The sequence below is a fragment of the Cydia splendana genome, chromosome 11, assembly GCF_910591565.1.
Source record: "Cydia splendana chromosome 11, ilCydSple1.2, whole genome shotgun sequence".
In the NCBI taxonomy this organism is placed as follows: Eukaryota; Metazoa; Arthropoda; class Insecta; order Lepidoptera; family Tortricidae; genus Cydia; species Cydia splendana.
Genome location: NC_085970.1, coordinates 19,886,848 through 19,905,060, shown reverse-complemented (window position 1 = coordinate 19,905,060; position 18,213 = coordinate 19,886,848). Strand labels below are relative to the sequence as shown.

The 18,213-nt window shown below is 35.7% G+C and overlaps 1 protein-coding gene across 1 annotated transcript; it reads left to right on the top strand.

The window, feature by feature from the left end:
• The first annotated feature begins 8,021 nt into the window (after positions 1–8,021).
• Positions 8,022–17,761, top strand: LOC134795177 (uncharacterized). Its single transcript, XM_063767009.1, has 4 exons — positions 8,022–8,028; positions 8,370–8,393; positions 9,765–9,788; positions 17,592–17,761. The coding sequence occupies exons 1-4, from the start codon at positions 8,022–8,024 to the stop codon at positions 17,759–17,761; spliced, it is 225 nt and encodes a 74-aa protein (XP_063623079.1).
• The last annotated feature ends 452 nt before the right edge of the window (positions 17,762–18,213 follow it).

Genomic DNA, 18,213 nt, shown 5'->3' with positions numbered 1-18,213 from the left:
CGGCTGGTCACCGGGGAAGATTATGACCAAAACCCTCCAAAGAACAAAGGAACACACCAAATACAGATTGCAACATACAAAGCCAGAACACTTTCGTTATATGATTGATTAATAGAAATAGAAGAATCAAGAAATGAAATCAAGTACGACATAACATGTATATCGGAAGTGCGAAGAATAGGAAAGTCAATACAAGAATACAAGAATCTCATAAGCACAAGACCGAATTAAATAGGTATCTTTGGAGGAGGCCTTCACCCAAACTGGGGTTCTTGCAGAAACAACAATAAATCATACCTACCTAAATATGAATACTAAATTACTAACATACTAGAAATTAAGATGTTTCCAAAAAGTTATATAATAAGTTACTAATTAACTAAATAACCTATACACTATTGTTTGATTTACTTTATTTTTTTACATGCAAGAAATAATAAAGGCTTTTTTATTTTATTTTTGTATTACATGACGTTGTGATACGATACCGGTCAGTTTTATGTAATCTCAAAACTTCTAATTTTGAGATAAATATGTAAAATAACTGAATTAGAACTATTGCCTCAATAGTTTTAATTCAGTAATTTCATTTTGTACCTCGTGCACTTCACTAATGACATCATTAAACTAACAGTTAAGTACATTACATTTATTATGTATTAAACATTTACTTACTGAAAGATTGATGAAGAAGTAAGTAGCACATAATGGTAATCAAACATTTTTTTTCCGGAAACAATGTAATAACTCACGACACGTCAACAAATATTTACTACATATCTGCTTGTCGTAGCATGAGAAGAGAAACATAAAATATTGAAAATGAAAATCAAGCAAAAATCATTTAAAATACTTAATTTTACAGAAAACGTATTTGGGATCTATAGAAATATTAGCACGTTCAGCAAAATAGGAAAAACGATAGCAGTGGTTTTAATTTCTATTGAATTATTTTTGTGTTTGTGTATAGTTTTTACTAAATTCAACAATTTTAAAAATTCATATACGTGTATCGCTCAGTTAAATTCTATACTTTCTATTTTGTTGTCTTGTTACTATTCGAAAACATACGTTAAATTTCTTAGATGCTTAAATGCCAATGATGTACTGGTTGATTTTCAAAATGACAAGATATATTTTAAACGTTTGGCTAGATATTTTGAAATTGGGCTATTTCGATTATGCGCATATTTAATTCTTTATTGTTTAATGTTATTTATTATCGAAGTTTCTAATGTTTACATTTCATCCCGCAAAGGAGAAGAAAGGATATTAACTCTCGCCAGAGTGCTAAGTATAATGCGTTTACACGTTGAATGCAACTGTATTTACTATACATTTCATACTATATCTGAACAACTGCAATGCATTATGAGATCTGTCGTTAGAAGCAAATTATTTAATCAAGAAGATAGCGCTCAAATGATCAATCTAGAGAAATGGCGCCAATACTACACAAATGTGAAAAAAAGCACAGGATACTTTAATAAAATTTATGGTATACAGGTAGTTACAGCTTTACTGTTGGTTCATATTGATATTTTGTAATAATGTTTTAATTTAATGTGTTTTACTCAAATGTTGCAGCTCACTTCGGCTTTTTGTATCATCGCAATACGTTATATTGTGATATGCTACACCGCCGTTTTGTTTGGTATCAAAGTAAGTGGCTACCAAAACGTTTTAAGAGTAATATCTTATGTACTTGGGATATTGATTTCCATTTCTATGATGTGTGCGACGGTTCGCGCGGCGCAGAAGATACAAACCAGTGCCGCAGCTCTCACGCGCTGCTTAAAACAAATACTCTCACGTGGCGTAGGCAATATCCATTCAGGTGAGATTTACGTATGTCGTTTTAATTTCTTTTAACTTTTAAATAAAATTATTTCGTTATTAACTAGTAATATAAAAAACTAACTAAAACGTAAAATAAGTAAAATTTTAATATATTACGAGTTTAAGTGGACTTATAATTATTAAATTATACCGATAAAATATTTTTTATATTTTTGATATTTTGATTATAGATCAAAATAAGCTAAGGGCAGTAAAACAGCTAGTACGAATAGTTTCATTAAGACCATAGAGTTATATATTTGACAGAGGGAAAGTCACTTAAGACAAACTGTGACACTGCAATGGCGGACGGTTTGAAAGAGTGCGTGTAGACGAGTGATACCATGTAACACAAATTCTCCCCTAATGGTGAAACAATTATTTTCAATATTGTCCTTGTTTTCAAATATTAAAGTAGGACAGTTTTACGTTAGACAATAAAAAAGTGTGTATCTAACTGATTTTATAGGTCTTGAAAATGCGCATTACTTGCAAATTACTTTGTGCAAATATTATTTTCAATACCTAATGATATTTAACTTGTAAACGGGCCCACTGATTAACAGTCCACCGGACGGTATCGGCCTGTCAGTTAGAACAAAATTTTGACAGTTCCGAACAACTGACAGGCCGATACCGTCCGGTGGACTGTTAATCAGTGGGCCCCTTAACACATCTGGTTTTAAACAAAAAATAAATATAAGGTAAATGTACTAGTGCTCGACATGTTAATGCCCAATAGATGACACCTTGCTGTCACCTCTATTGATAATGGTTTAAGTTTCAAGATGACATGTACTGGACTGGGACCGCGTCGAGCACCATGAGTATGTTTGCCTTACATAACAAATAAACGTTAACTATCAAACATTATTCATGTAAACGTCTTTAATCTCCTTATTATCGCGAAATTACCATACCGACATAGTTTGAAATGCAAAATCAATAATTAAGCTATTTACCTACCTAAATATCCTAAATTATCTCTTATATACATAATGATTTAATAAGAAGGGCATCAATTACCCTACTTTCGGGAAATTACCCTATTCAACTTACTGGTCACACTCCTGTTTCGCATTTATAAACAATGAAATATGGAGATTTTATGTACTATACCGTGATAATTGATAAAATTAGATATGAAAAGTTATTCCGTCACTTTTTTTCTTTCGATCGGTACAATTCTTGCAGGATTTAACTACGCATGCCGCGATATTTTACATTTTTCTTGGACAAATTTACTTCACTGACGTTTCGATCCGTCTGACGGCAAATTGGTGGATGAGGGCATTGAGATAACTGTCAATGTGTGTGTGTCACGCGTAAATACTAGGAAATTGGTGGATGATGGAATCACAGTTTTTGTCTTAGCAAAACTACGTCCGTAGTATTCTAGGTCCATGATTAAGACCAATAAAAGTGACAACCTTTTGTGGAATTGACTTCAACATGAATATAATTCAAAAAGAAGAAAGAAAGAACGTGTCATAAACGTCAACGTCAAAAAAATTTTTTTTCATTATTTTACTTCATTATATACGTATTTTCTTTGATATATATTTATAAATTTGCTAAAATACTATTCGATAATGGTTCTGTGTAGTAAATGTAGCACGGTGACCCACAGAAATTTTCTGGATTGTTGTTCCTGCCACTCCAGGTACTGCCTAGACTGTCTAGAAGAAATGGGCGTAAGTTTTAAACGGTTTACCCTTATGACCATAGAAAATAAAAGTAACTGGAAATGCCGTCACTGTAACCAAAATTATGGAAAGACGAATATCGTTAATAAAACCAAGAAGTCAATTACTCCTATACCGAATCCCAGTACTTCCAACGCTCCTTCTGTTCCTATCTACGAAGCAGATAACTCCATGTTTGGAAACATCACAACACGGCGAGAGCGGTCTCCAAATGTACTAAATACTAGTGTGCAGTATTGCAATGAGACTTTCCGCGACGACATTCTTTACTTTGAAAGTATTCGATCTATTGTACGCCAGGAAATTGAAGAATCATTTAATGAACGTCTAATAGATAAAATTTGCAAGAGGGTGTCAGATGAATTAATCCCGACACTTATTAATAAGATTACTGCCGTACTACACAACAATGTTACAGGACTAAGTGAGCACAATGCTCCCATAGCAACTGCCGGTCCCGTCGCTACATCTGCCCCTACCTACACCTCCACCCCTGCTGCTCCCGTCGCTACATCTGCCCCTGCCTACACCTCCACCCCTGCTGCTCCCGTCGCTACATCTGCCCCTACCTACACCTCCACCCCTGCTGCTCCCGTCGCTACATCTGCACCTGCCTACACCTCCACCCCTGCTGCTCCCGTCGCCGCTTCTGCTACCACCACCGCAACTACCAATACTTATCCATCCTACGCCGCTGCCGCCGCCGCTGTAACCACCACCACAGCACCAGCTTCTCCTATCCTACTACCAGTCCAGCCCGTTATTCGCTCCAGTCCCAAGGCAAGAACAAACAACGATTCCAAACCTAACAAAAACAAAGACAATCAAGTGTCTACTACTCCTGCCGCACCGCTTAAGGTACCACCATCAACATCTCGCGAAACAAATCCAACCCAAAATGGCCTATCAGAAATTAACGACCATAGAAAGTCACTAAAGGGAATCACACGGGGCTGTGCTACCACTTGCATTTCTCAACTCCAAGCGTCTGAATGGATGAGACAAATTCACCTATATTATGTGAAGTTGGGAACCCCCGATGATGTAGTTAAAAATCATTTAAAAGTTATTACAGGTTATGATTGTGACACATTTAAAGTTGAATGTCTTAAATCCCGCGGTCAATATGCTTCATTTAAGCTTACTGTGCCATCGAGTCTGTTAGATAGAATTATGATCCCTGATAACTGGCCAAAAGACGTATGTGTCAAACCTTGGAATCAGCCCTTTCGACAAAATTACGCAGACAAAAACAATACATAACAAAAACCGCTTTACTAGAATACAAATAATATACCAAAATGTTAGGGGACTACGTAGCCGAACCTCGCTCTTTTATAGAAATGCCCTCGCAAGTGCCTGTGACATATTTGCGCTCACTGAAACATTTCTAACTAGCTCGATACAAGATGCTGAGCTCTTCCCGTCGGACTACACCGTGTTCCGTAAGGATAGAGCAGGCGACGCGGGATGGGGAGGAGTTCTGCTAGCAGTGAAAAATATTTACAAACCTCAGTTAGTAATTCAAATTGATGGCTTGACACCAGACATGGAGATATTATTTGTTATACTTCATATTAAAAATAATAAAATTCTTATATGTGTAGCATACCTACCGCCAAATTATAATAGAGATCAGTATCTTCGCGTACTAACGTGTATTGAGAATGCAATTTGTACATTTTCTACCATAAAATCCATTATTATTGGCGATTTCAACCTCTCCTCATGCACAAAAACTGTAGTTGACCAATTTAACTGTTTCATCGAATTTTGCAAACTTAGGCAATTAAACAAAATTTGTAACGAATATGGAGGCATTTTGGATTTAGTTTTAACTAGTCTCAGTGACGTGTGCGTGGGTAGCGATGTCGAGCCGTTGATACCAATAGATCCATATCACCCACCTTTAGGAGTGACTGTCACCCTGCCAAGAGGACAGGCAAGACGGACCACATTATCTTCACCGTCACGTAGTGTTGAACATAGTGATGCTCCGACCGGATGGAATTTTTTTAAAGCTGATTTCCCTGCCTTGTATACAGAACTAGAGTCTATTGACTGGTCTGATGTTCTTAATTCAAATAACATTGATTCTGCGGTAGACGTTTTTTACAAAAAACTCTACGGCGTTTTCAATGTTACTGTGCCCAAACGTTTACCCAAAACTAAAGTATATACATATCCATCGTGGTACACACCGGAAATCAAAAAATATATCGAACTAAAATACTATCACTTAAAGAAATTTAAATCATTAGGCCTACAATTTAACCTCGAAATGTTTAAATACTACAGGTCTCTCGTAAAGGAGTTAATTAACAAATCTTATAAAAAATATCTTCATGATATTGAATGTAATATAAGTAAAAACCCTCAAGAATTTTGGAAATATGTAAAAAGTAAACAACAGAATAGAAACATAATATCTGAATACATATATAAAGGTAAAACAGTCGTTGATCAAGAAGCAGTCGATGCTTTTGCGTCCTTCTTCAGCTCCGTATTCCAGCCTGAAGCTCCGCAACTAGATCCCAAAAAAGCGGAACTGGAGGCTGGTAACAACAATGAATCTATGATTGCTATCCCAACTATCAGTATTTCAGAAATCAGAGCCGCTATTCGGAAACTCAAACCTAAGTCGTCAGCTGGGCCTGATGGTATACCCCCTTTTCTAGTCAAGGACTGTGTATGCTTGTTAGAACACTCGTTACTTCACATATACAACCTATCACTCAAGCTGGGCGTATATCCATCCCAATGGAAGGTCTCAAGAGTGACCCCAATTCCTAAGATAAGTAAGTCCTCCGATATCACAAACTTCAGGCCCATTGCTGTATTGTCCGTGTTTGGAAAAGTGTTTGAGACCATTCTAAACCACTGCTTACTTAATCAGATAAATCGTAAATTAGTAGATTGTCAACATGGATTCCGCGCTTCACGATCCACTACTACCAACCACATTTGCTTCTTTGATAGCGTTTTGCGCCAAATGGATACTGCACGACAAGTTGATGTTGTTTATTTCGACTTCAAGAAAGCTTTCGACTTAGTTGACAACGATACTCTCCTATGCAAACTGTCAGCCTTAGGTTTCACCCCTCAACTTCTTGTTTTCTTCTCTGACTACCTCAGGAATCGCACACAATATGTCCAATTAAACTCTTACCAATCTGAAAGGTATTACACTCGTTCCGGGGTTAGTCAAGGTAGCACTCTGGGGCCTACTCTTTTCTTAATCATGGTCAATGATCTGCCAAATAATATATCAGGCGTGGAATCACTATTCTATGCGGATGATCTTAAAATAATTCAACCGGTCGTAAATCCATCCGACTGTACGGTACTGCAACAAACAATCAACATGGTTGACAGCTGGAGTAAAACAAACCGCTTGTACCTAAATGAATCTAAGTGCAAAGTAATAAGTTTTAGCCGGTCTGTAGATCCTATCCTCCAGACATATACTCTTACTAACATTCCCCTTGACCGAGTAACAGAAATAAAGGATCTAGGGTTAACACTCGACACTAAGCTAAACATGCACTCACACATTATAAATATCTGCAAAAGTGCCTACAAAATTTTAGGGTTCATTATTAGAACGACTTCTGAATTTCGTGACCCTAAAATCGCAATAATTATTTATAATGCCTATGTTCGCAGCAAGCTTGAGTACAATTCTATCGCATGGGACCCTCGGGAAGCAAAATATACCATAATGGTCGAGCGCGTCCAACGTAAATTTGCTAGACATCTTTACAAAAGGTATTACGGATACTACCCGTACTTATTTCCGTCATCCTTTGTATTGGGAATGGTAGGGTTAGAGTCTCTCGAGCTAAGGCGTAAGCAAACGCTTGCCTTACACTATTGTCTGCTTTTAAGAAATCGTATTGACAACCCATCCGTTCTGGAGCGTATGCGTATTTTCACCCCAGACAACTACATAGCTGCAGTAGGGCGTAGCGCACGTAGAGCCAGAAACCTTTTTGCATATCCAAATGTTCGCACCTATCACGGTTCAAACGCACCCACGTACCGAGCAATAGAATTACTAAATAACTTCATAGCTACAGTCCAAAACGCAGACATATTCGCAGACAAGTGGCCGTCCCTACAACGTAGTATCAGGATTTTTTTAAACTCTACCTATGTTATTTAATATCAGATTCTTTTTTTATGTCTATGTAACTTAGTAATACATAATATGTATGTTCAATTATAAAGATAAGTGTGTAATACAATAAGTGTACCTACTAATTTTATGATACTGACTGATACTGACAACATATGTACCTAATTAACAGTATAAGTGCCTTGGCTGGAGCTGTAAACTTATACATAGTGTTTGAATAAAGAATAAAGAATAAAGAATGACGCTAGCTCCCGCGTGCCTCACGGTCGTCGCGAGCTACACTGTCGTCACTCTCCAGTTCAACAACATCGTGTAATACGACGCTCTCCAATTCAACAATGTCTTGTAACTTAAGGACGTAATATGTGGAATGCCACTCAGGAAATAAAAAAATAAAATCATTCAACTGGACCTCCTGGACATTACAGCTCGAAATTAACTGTTTTCTTAACACCTTTTTTTTTATTTATTTTTTTCGTAACACCTAAATTACCTCTAACATTTTTCTATACTTATTATAATATTTAGGGGCGGATTAGTTAGGTACTTACTTTTTTATTTTATTTTAATTTTAGCTGTAATTCTTAAGAATATAACAATTTAAATTCCAAATTCCATAATTTAAAGTGTACCGCGGGGCTTAATTAAAACTTTTATATAATTTAGTAGTTAATTATTTTCCATAGTTTTAATTGTGATTTTATATATCAGTTTAGTTTCCCCACGCAACTCAAATGGACATTATTCAATAAAATAAGTATAAATAAGTTTTGCTGTCGTTTTTAATTTCAAGTGTTGTGTTTAATTACCTAAATAATGCCATGTCTGCGCTCACTACTATCATAGTTACATAATGTATAAGAAGGGTTGGTATAAGTGCAAGAGCGTGCGACTACGAGCCCCGATGCATGCATATGTATTCATCTAATAGTCAGACCATTTTTGAGGGTATCGCATTTGTACCAAAAGAATGTTTAAGTTTAAAAATCACTAGTATTTAATGCTTAATACTAATGTAGTTTAACTTTATATGGTAATATTCTACAATAACTAAATCCAAATACAAGAAATACCGTTTGTACTGAAATAAAAAAAATAACGATATTTAATTTTTATTTGACGGGTAGGAATATTATAACAGATATGAAAAGGGCTATTACTAGGGAAAGCAACACGGCTCTGCCAATGTACTGACAATTTTGTTTAGAGCCCATGCATGCAGCAGTGCTGTATTTTTTTTTTTTTATGTAATAAAAATACAGTTATTCTTAAAAATAGGCATAGCCCCGCAAAACTCAACAATGAGTTTGACTGTGGGGTCATCAGTCTCTAGTTGTTAACCTAATAACTTATAAAATTGTATGTACTTATTTAGGGTTTAAATTACTACAATATATTATGGTAGTGTTTTTTAACATAGTTTTAAATTTAGGCTTATTATTTTCACGTCTTATGGCTTCAGGCAAACTATTGAGTAAGTATGGAATTCTTTTCCTAAGGGTTCTATCCCCGTAGTAATTATTAATTCTAGGAACGGATAGTTTGCCTGAAGTCACTGCCTTTGTGATGTATGTATGATTAACTGGTATTAAGGGATCAGCTGAGTTAAGCTCTTTGTAACAATGGTTATTGATCGCAAGTAAGTATTTATATTTTAAACTAACCGGTAAAATATTGCAAATTTTGATAAGAAGTCTGTAGTTAGGTACCTTTACATTTGAGTTTAGTTTTATGTTTGACAAGTAATTTTAAAAATCTGATCTGCATATTATCTAATTTATCGATATTGGTCTTAGTTGTGAGCCCATAGCTGTCAAGAGCATAACTCAGTATTGAATCTACAAGTGACATGTATAAACATTTAAGAGTGCTAATAGGAACTTTGAATTTTAAGTGAAAGAACTTACCTAATAATACTCTAAGTTTTTCATAAATAAAATTAACATGATATGACCAGGAGAGGTGCTCGTCTACTTTGACTCCAAGGTAAGTAATACATTCTACTTGTTGTATAGGTTCACAGTTACAGTTATAGTTGTTTAGGTGAAAGCAATGGAAAGTATGGGCATATAATTTGGAAGAGATATTCTTAATTGGTAAGTATGGTGAGTGAATTAATAAGAACTTGGTTTTATTAGAGTTGAGAACTATTCCATTGTCGTGAGACCACTTAACTACTGAGTTTATGTTTTCCTGCACTAGACGAAAAGTGTCCTCAAAGTCAGTGCCCGCGCGCAGGGCGCATAGGTCGTCTGCGAACATGTGCGCTGAGCAATGCTGCAGCACACCGCACAAGCTGTTAACGTGCATCAAGTAGCAGACAGGACCACAGCCCGAGCCTTGGGGCACCCCACACTCCACGGCACACTCACGACTATAGGAGTTCCCGACCCTGACTTTGTAGGAGCGCGAGGTGAGATAGTCGCGGAACCATGTGTTCAGCGGCTCGCTCACTCCGCACTCGTGCATAGCCTTCAATAAGGTGTTCGATTCTAAAGTATCGAACGCCTTTTTGTAATCAAAGAATATGGCTAATACTACTTTTTTATCATTCAGGTAATTATTAATTTCATCTGTAAATTTTGACAATAAAGTTGAGGTACTTTTTCCTCTTTGGAAACCGTGTTGACTGGGAGTTAGGACATTATTTTTACTAAGATAGGAACTAAGCTGGTCAGTTATACATTTTTCCATAATTTTATCGATACTGGATAATATTGCAATAGGTCTATAGTTAGAAAAGGATTTACGATCTCCTTTTTTGTAAATCGGACGAGGACTGTAGGAGAGGACAATATGATTTGGACAACGTTTTAGAAAAGTACATTTTTTCAGCAATAAAAATCTCATCCAAATTTATTATACGATCAAAATAAAGTAGATTAAACATTACTCTGATGGTTCACATTACTGGGTCATTTTATGTTCATGTGTAAAATTTATTAGAATAAACAAAATTGTTGTGTGGAACTAGGCGAACTAATTTGCACCGGGGCTCGTATAAAGCCTACAATACACTACTATAATTTCTTCTCTAGGTTGGGAAGTCCGATGACAATCTTTATCATAAAAAACTTGTGTCAACGACAATTTTATTCTTGATTCATATTCTAATCAGTTTATAAGTTAATTTATTGTGATTTTATTAAACATTTACTTATTACGATTACTTAGCACATAGTTTTAATTTTAATATGTTTAATGTAATAACTCGTGTCAAATCAACAAGCTGGCCCAATATTACAGGGTTCTATGTTACATTATCAAGATAGTTGAAATTCGACTTAATGTCACTATGACAATGTTCAAATTTCAGTTCGATAAAAGTGAAACATAGAACCCTGTAATATTGGGCCAGCGAAGTATTAATTAACTACCTACTTTCTTTAATCATTTCAAATATATACACATTCAAAAAAATTCTGATTTAAACTTTCACGATTTTTACACATTATTAAATTGTACAACGGGACTTAATCGCGTATTTAAGTTTTAAGATTTACCTCCGACGTTTCGAGGACGGCGTTGTCCCCTTGGTCTCGGAGAAGACTGGCTAAAGTTGATATCAATATCTTCTAGCCGCGCGAGTTTTTTAACTACCCGCACTTGGTCTTGTTTATCAGTTTGAACGTTTTGCGCACTAGGGATGTTACTCTGTCGACACACAAAACTGACGACATTCAATTTATCGACTGTCGATATTCGTTTCCGCTTACATTTACTAATGACTGGATGCCATGAGGATGAGATCTTAAAACCCTCGGCCCGATTGTAGATAATTGCAATGTTTTTTGATTTCAATGGCTTCCCGCACTTTTCTACTGTAGAAATGGCGATCCGTGGAATGGATTTTAGGGTTATGCAGCTCAATCCAGTGGTTTGGTCCTGACTCCAGTGAATGCTCAGCCACGGCAGACTTGTTCACCTGACGATTTTTGACAGCTGCGATATGTTCCTTAACTCTTTCTGCTATGGTGCGCTTTGTTTCTCCGATATAGGAACTACCACAACTGCAATCAATTTTATAAACGCCAGGTGACTGGGATGGAATAACGCCCTTAGGCTCCCTGCGACTGGTAAATCTTAAAACTTAAATACGCGATTAAGTCCCGTTGTACAATTTAATAAATCTAAAATGTTTACAGTAGTAGATACAACATTACAGAATCAACATCAGCATTTTCGATAATGCAGTGCCAGCACTATCTATTTTACTTAAAGAATACATACAACGATAAAGCGATTTCGACCAATTTCCGTTCATTATAAAATAAATAAATAAAATAAAATAAAAATAAAAATAGCCTTTATTTCTACTATGTATTACCTTACAATAACTTGACTTACAATCTAGTATTTAGTTACTTTATCCTTACAGTTTTAATTAATTATACATTTTATTCAATTAAACTAAACTTAAACTAAACTTTAACAATTATTTATAATAGTAGTCGCCTCTGTGGCGTAGGCCTCCCCCATGCATCTCCACATATATCTATCACGGGCCTTTTGCATCCAGTTGTCGCCAACTGTTTCGTTAAATATATCCCTCCACCTTTTTCTTGGATGTCCTTTATTTCTACTGCCATCATACGGAAACCATTCTGTCAGCCGTTTGGTCCACCTATTATCCTCCATTCTACATATGTGGCCTGCCCATTGCCACTTAAGCCGCCGTGCTTTTTTCTTCGCATCCTCTACTTTGGTAACTCTCCTTATTTTTTCATTTCTTACTCTGTCTGATAGTTTTAGTCCGAGCATGCTCCTTTCCATTTTTCGTTGGCAAACATCAATCTTTTCTTCGTCTATCTTTTTCAAAGACCATGTTTGACAACCGTATGTTAAGCACGGTAGTATTGCCATATTGAATACCTTTTTCTTTATACCAATATTAATAGAGCCGTTTTTCATAATTTCCTTATGTCCCCAATATTTTCTCCAAGATGTAGATATTCGTCTTTGTATTTCTTTTTCTGTGCTATCTTCGAACGACACTGTTTGACCGAGGTAAATATACTCTTTCACATATTCAATTTTTTCATTTTCTATAATAACATCTTCCGGTTTTCTATTTGTTAAAATCTTTGTCTTAGATTTATTCATTGCTAATCCAACTTTTTTGCTCTCCATTGCTAGCTCAGTGACCATATTTTCCAGAGCTGATGGGCTGTGTGCAAATACAACAATGTCGTCCGCGAAACGTAGGTGACTTAGTAGTTCGCCGTCGACTTTTATACCCTTCGCTTCCCAATCTAGACATCTAAAGATAGATTCTAACACAGCTGAAAAGATTTTTGGGGACAACGGGTCTCCCTGTCTCACTCCTTTTTGTTTAGGGAATTCTTCTCCTTCCCGCTCTAATCTTACTTTGGCGTTACACTTTGTATATATATCTGATATTATGTTAATGTATTTTTGGTTCACTCCTTGTTGCGCTAATGATTCCCATATGGCTTCGAAATGAAGTGAATCGAAGGCTTTCGTGTAATCTATGAAGCACATGTACAAAGGTATCCTGAATTCTTTTGCCTTTTCTATTAATTGGGTGATAACTTGTATATTATCTACGGTCGAAAATTTTTTGCGGAACCCCGCTTGTTCGCGCGGTTGACATTCGTCCAACGTATTCGTTATCCTGTTAAGAATAATTTTCGAAAACACCTAATATATATTTGTCATGAGACTAATTGGTCTATAATTTCCAAGCTCGCTTCTGTCTCCTTTTTTATGCAATAGTATTATTGTCGATCTTGACCACTGTTCCGGTGTCTTCTCTGATCTTAGAATATTATTGAAAATTATTTGTAGAGGTCTCAGTAGTGAAGTAGAGAGGGATTTTAACAATTCATTTGTGACGTTGTCTTGCCCTGGAGCCTTTCCATTTTTTTGACTTTTTATTGCATGTTCTATCTCCGAAATAAGAATTTCCGGGGGCTCGGTATCGTTGTCGTAATGGGATTTCCTTGGTTTCATTTGAGAAGCGTTCCTTTCAAAAGAATAGAGGTCCTTGTAAAACATAGTCGCTTCATTTATGATGTCCAGTCGTCCGGTTTTCTTGAACCCCTGTTTATTTTTCACCGTTCCTGTCCACTCTGACTTCTCACTCAATTCCTTGTAAGCTTTACGTAGAGCCCCTGTTTTACTTATGAAATTTTCGAATATTCTTTGCCTCATTTGTTTCTTGTTATTTGTTATGTTTCTGTTAATTTGTTTGCTAATTTTTGTTATTCTTGACTTTACTTCTTTTGTTCTTTTTGCTTTATATAGTACTTTTCTTTGGTCTAAAAGTTCTTTTGTTTCTTTACTAATATAATCATGTTCTTTTTTCCTCTGTTTCGGTAACTGGTTGATAACTTCTTTCAGCTCGTTTTCAATTTTGTCATATTGTTCTTGTACTTCTGTGGATGATTTTATTGAATTTATAAATTGACTCTCCCAGTATTCGGCAGTTTCTTTAGAGATAAGCGGTAGGTTTCTACTGTAGCTGTTGGACGTTATTTTTCTTCTAATAGATTTTTCATCTAGTGATAGTTTGCACCTGATCATTCTGTGGTCAGTATTGAAGTTTAGGTTTTTGATTATGTCGAAACCTTGGATACGTTTTGGTTGGTTTGTTATTATATAGTCAATTTCGTTGAGGTGCTTCCCATTTGGAGAACGCCATGTCCACTTTTTTTGCGGTTTGCATTTAAACATACTATTAACGAAAACAAGATGATTTTCTAGGGCGAAATCTAACAGTTTTTGACCGTTTGGGCTTCTTTTCCCGTGAGCGTATTTTCCTATATGTTTGTCTTCGCCTCTTTGAGCTTTTCCTATTCTGGCGTTGAAATCGCCCAGTATGATAGTGTTCTTCGATTTTGTATAACTTATAGCAGTTTGAACCGTTTCGTAGAATAGTTCTGTTTCGTCTCTTGTGTATGCTTCTGTAGGCGCATAGCATTGGATAATTGACCAGGTAGAGTTTTCTGAAGTTTGTAATTCCAACATCGCCACGCGATTGGAGAAGCTTTTTAGGCTGAGTATCTTGTTCTTTAGGTGTTTTTTTTATTAAGAACCCGACACCGTTTCTGCCCTTTAAACCAGCTGTATGGTATAATATAAAATCAGTATACTCTTCTATTTTCTCATGTTCTCTTCTCGTTTCGCAAATACCTATTATGTCCCATTTTATTGATTTTGTAGCGTGTCTCAATTCTTCTATTCTGCTGTCTGATAACAAGGTTCTAACGTTGATACTTGTTATATACAGGTGTTGTGTTTCTTTGCTTAATATAGTCTCATTTCCAGTTGACTTATTTGTTGGGGGGTTTTGGTCTAACTTCTCCACGGTGACCGGCCGGCTTGGAGAAAGTATATTTGATCTGTTTGCTTCGTTTGTATTTTTTCTTTGGTGATTTGGTTTGTTCTTCTGGCTTCCGATGTGTGTTGATTGCTATGCTTTGTTCGTATCTGGTGTCGATGTTGAAGGAGTTCGGTTCTGGTACATTAGTTCGAAGGCGTTTATTTTGTTTATTTTCTGCCGAGCATTATCAGAGTTGGTAGATGTGTTCGGCGAAGCGGATTGTTCCCGTTTCCTTTTGTCCCGCGCAATGCTAGCTTCGCCTTTTACCACTAGCTTATCATATTTTAGAAATGCTATTTTTCCCTTTTTTCGTTCTTCTTTTAGCTGAGGAATAAGTTCCCTCCTCTTTTCTAAAACTTCTTTGCTGAAGTCTTCTGTTACGAAAACATCTTTTGGTAGCTTTTTCTTATTTCGCAATATTTCATTCCTCTTCCATGCATTTAGCATACTCACTAGAATAGGACGTCCACCAGAGCCTTTTGTTTTACCTAGTCTAAATGCTTTATTGATATCTTGTTTATAACATTCAATGCCGGAGTCGCTTAGAGTTTTGGCTACTATTTCTACCATATCCTTATTTTCCTCGGACTCCATGAACCCGTGAAATATCAAATTGTTCTCCTTTTTTCCATTTTCCAGACGTTTGACCTTTTCATTTAATTTTGTCACTTCATTCTTTAAGTAGACGTTGTCTTCTACAAGTGGTTTCAGTTTGCTCTCCATTTCGGTTAATATTGCATTTGTTATAGAGTTTGTGAGGGTTTCTGTTTGCTTTTCCATTTGTTTTTCAATCTTCGAAAATAGCAATTCAATATTTTTATCTTCCATGTCGACTTATAATTTTTTTTGTGACAACGCTGTTATAAATTGGTAGTAATTTTACGGTAGGTATGGCAACCCTCAATTAAAATTTTGTGTATATCGGAACGCACAGAACGGACGAATACTTTGTTCTCGTGGGTTGGTAGCACTGCTGGTATGTCAGTTCTTGGTTTTTAGGTTATAATGAGACGACGTTATTTTGCACTATTTACTTGTTCTGGTTAAAATCCTTTCAGTTTGTATCACTCTGTTCACACTGTATAGTTTAGTTTTTCGTTTCACTTGCACAGTTTACAGATTTATTGCATTTTTACACAGTTTATTGCACATATTTGCGGAGAGCTCATTATGACGTTTGTACTAATCAACGATCGCACCGGAAGTTCCACTTCATTAGCTTGTGTTAATTGATTAAAAACACCTACGTCATATACACGATGCCACAGTCACTTAATTTGATTAAAGTAGCACTTATAATATTTGGTATTCATTATTGTTTTTGAAATCATATAATACCTCAAGCGATATTAACGAACATAAACTCCCTGCGAGCGGGCTAAGAGTATAAAGTATTAGAAATGAATATCGGACTGAAGCCAATTGATATATTTATTTTAACAGAAAACATTTTTGGTCTCTACAAAAATATAAGCACGTTTAGCAAGCTAAGAAAAACAATTGCAATCAGCATAATTTCTATTGAATTATCTTTGTGTTTATACGTTATTTATACTATTGAATCCAACAATTTTAAAGACGTATATTTGACTTTCTTCTTTCAGTTAAATTCTATTGTATCTATTTTGATGTCCTGTTACTATTCAAAAGCGTATATGAAATTTATAAATTGCTTAAATTCCAACGATATACTGGTTGATTTTTTACATGACAAGATATATTTCAAACGTTTGGTTTCACGTTTTAAAATTGGCCTCAAGCGCATCTGCGGGTATATATTTATTTATATTGTGACGATAATATTTTCTGAAATTAACGATGTATACATTGTAGTCCGCAAAGGGGAACAAAGGGTTGTCCTTTTTGGCAGAGCACTAAGTGTGCTTCGTTTACATGTTGAATACAATTTTATATGCTTTACATTCCATACTATATCTGAACAACTGCAATGCATAACGAGATCTGTTGTTGGAAGAAATTTATATCATTGTGAAGAAGGCGACGTAACACGAACAATAAATATAGAGAAATGGCGCCAAAATTACATAAATGTCAAAAAATGCACTGTCTTCTTAAATGAAATATTTGGCATACAGGTATATCTACAATATTACTGTTATTTTTGATATTTTAAGAATGTGTTTTGTTTTAATGTGATTTTTTTGTTTCAGTTGGCTTCATCGTTTTGTATCATATTAATGCGCTATATTAAAACATGCTACAGTACAGTAGTTTATGGGCCCAAAGTAGGTCTCTACCACTAAATTATTTTATAATAAATATATATTTAATATTTTCTAATAGCCCTTTTTTCTTTCAAGGGAATGGGATGGGATGGAATGTTGCTGTTGTACGGTGGGGTGTGCATTTCCGTGTGGATAATATATGCAACCGTACAGGCAGCGCAGAGTGTACGAAACAGCGTCAGCGCACTGACGCGTTGCTTAAAACTACTTTTCGTACTAGAACAAGCGAATGATCATGCAGGTTAGATTAACAGTTGTAGTTTTGTCTCTTAAAATACATTATAAAATTCACAAAATAAATGTTTTAATCTTTTCAGATGAAAATAAGCTAAAGATAGTAAAACAGCTTTTGCAAATAGTTACAACGCGACCAATAAAAGTAAAAGCCTTTGGTGGTATTGACGTCAACAAGACGCTGATACCCGCGTGCCTCAGCATCGTCGCGAGCTACACTATCATAGCTCTCCAGTTCAACAACATTGTGTAACGCGTCGCTCTCCGATTCAACAATGTTGTATAACTTAATGACCTGAAATATGGAATGCCATACAGCCAATAAAAATAGTACAAACACATAACAATAAAAAAACTCTTAGCATAAAATTTAAACAATTTCTTTTAATTTTATTCTAATTAAAAAAGAAAGTAGATATAACATTATACTGCTTAAAACTTTCTGTCACTGAAATACGTTACATGTAGGTAGTTATTTAATAGTTTTCTCGAGTTCAACAACGTTGTGTAATGCAGATGCGTTGTGTCTTGAGAGTGTCACGAAGAGCGATGGGCGACGCGACGCTCTTCCACTCAACAATTCAGCATTGTCATGTGAAACGTAGTGACTCTAGTGCGACGCGACACTCTTCGGTTCAAGAATGTATTGTTACGTTATTTCACGTAGATAACTACATACATACATATAGGTAAAACACTTAGTTA

Bases quoted from the DNA above. Each gene is read 5' to 3' on its own strand.
- LOC134795177 (XM_063767009.1), top strand. The intron at 8,394-9,764 runs GTTTAGTTTCCC...ATAATTTGGAAG, and splicing joins AATTGTGATTTTATATATCA to AGATATTCTTAATTGGTAAG. The intron at 9,789-17,591 runs GTGAGTGAATTA...TAATCTTTTCAG, and splicing joins ATTCTTAATTGGTAAGTATG to ATGAAAATAAGCTAAAGATA.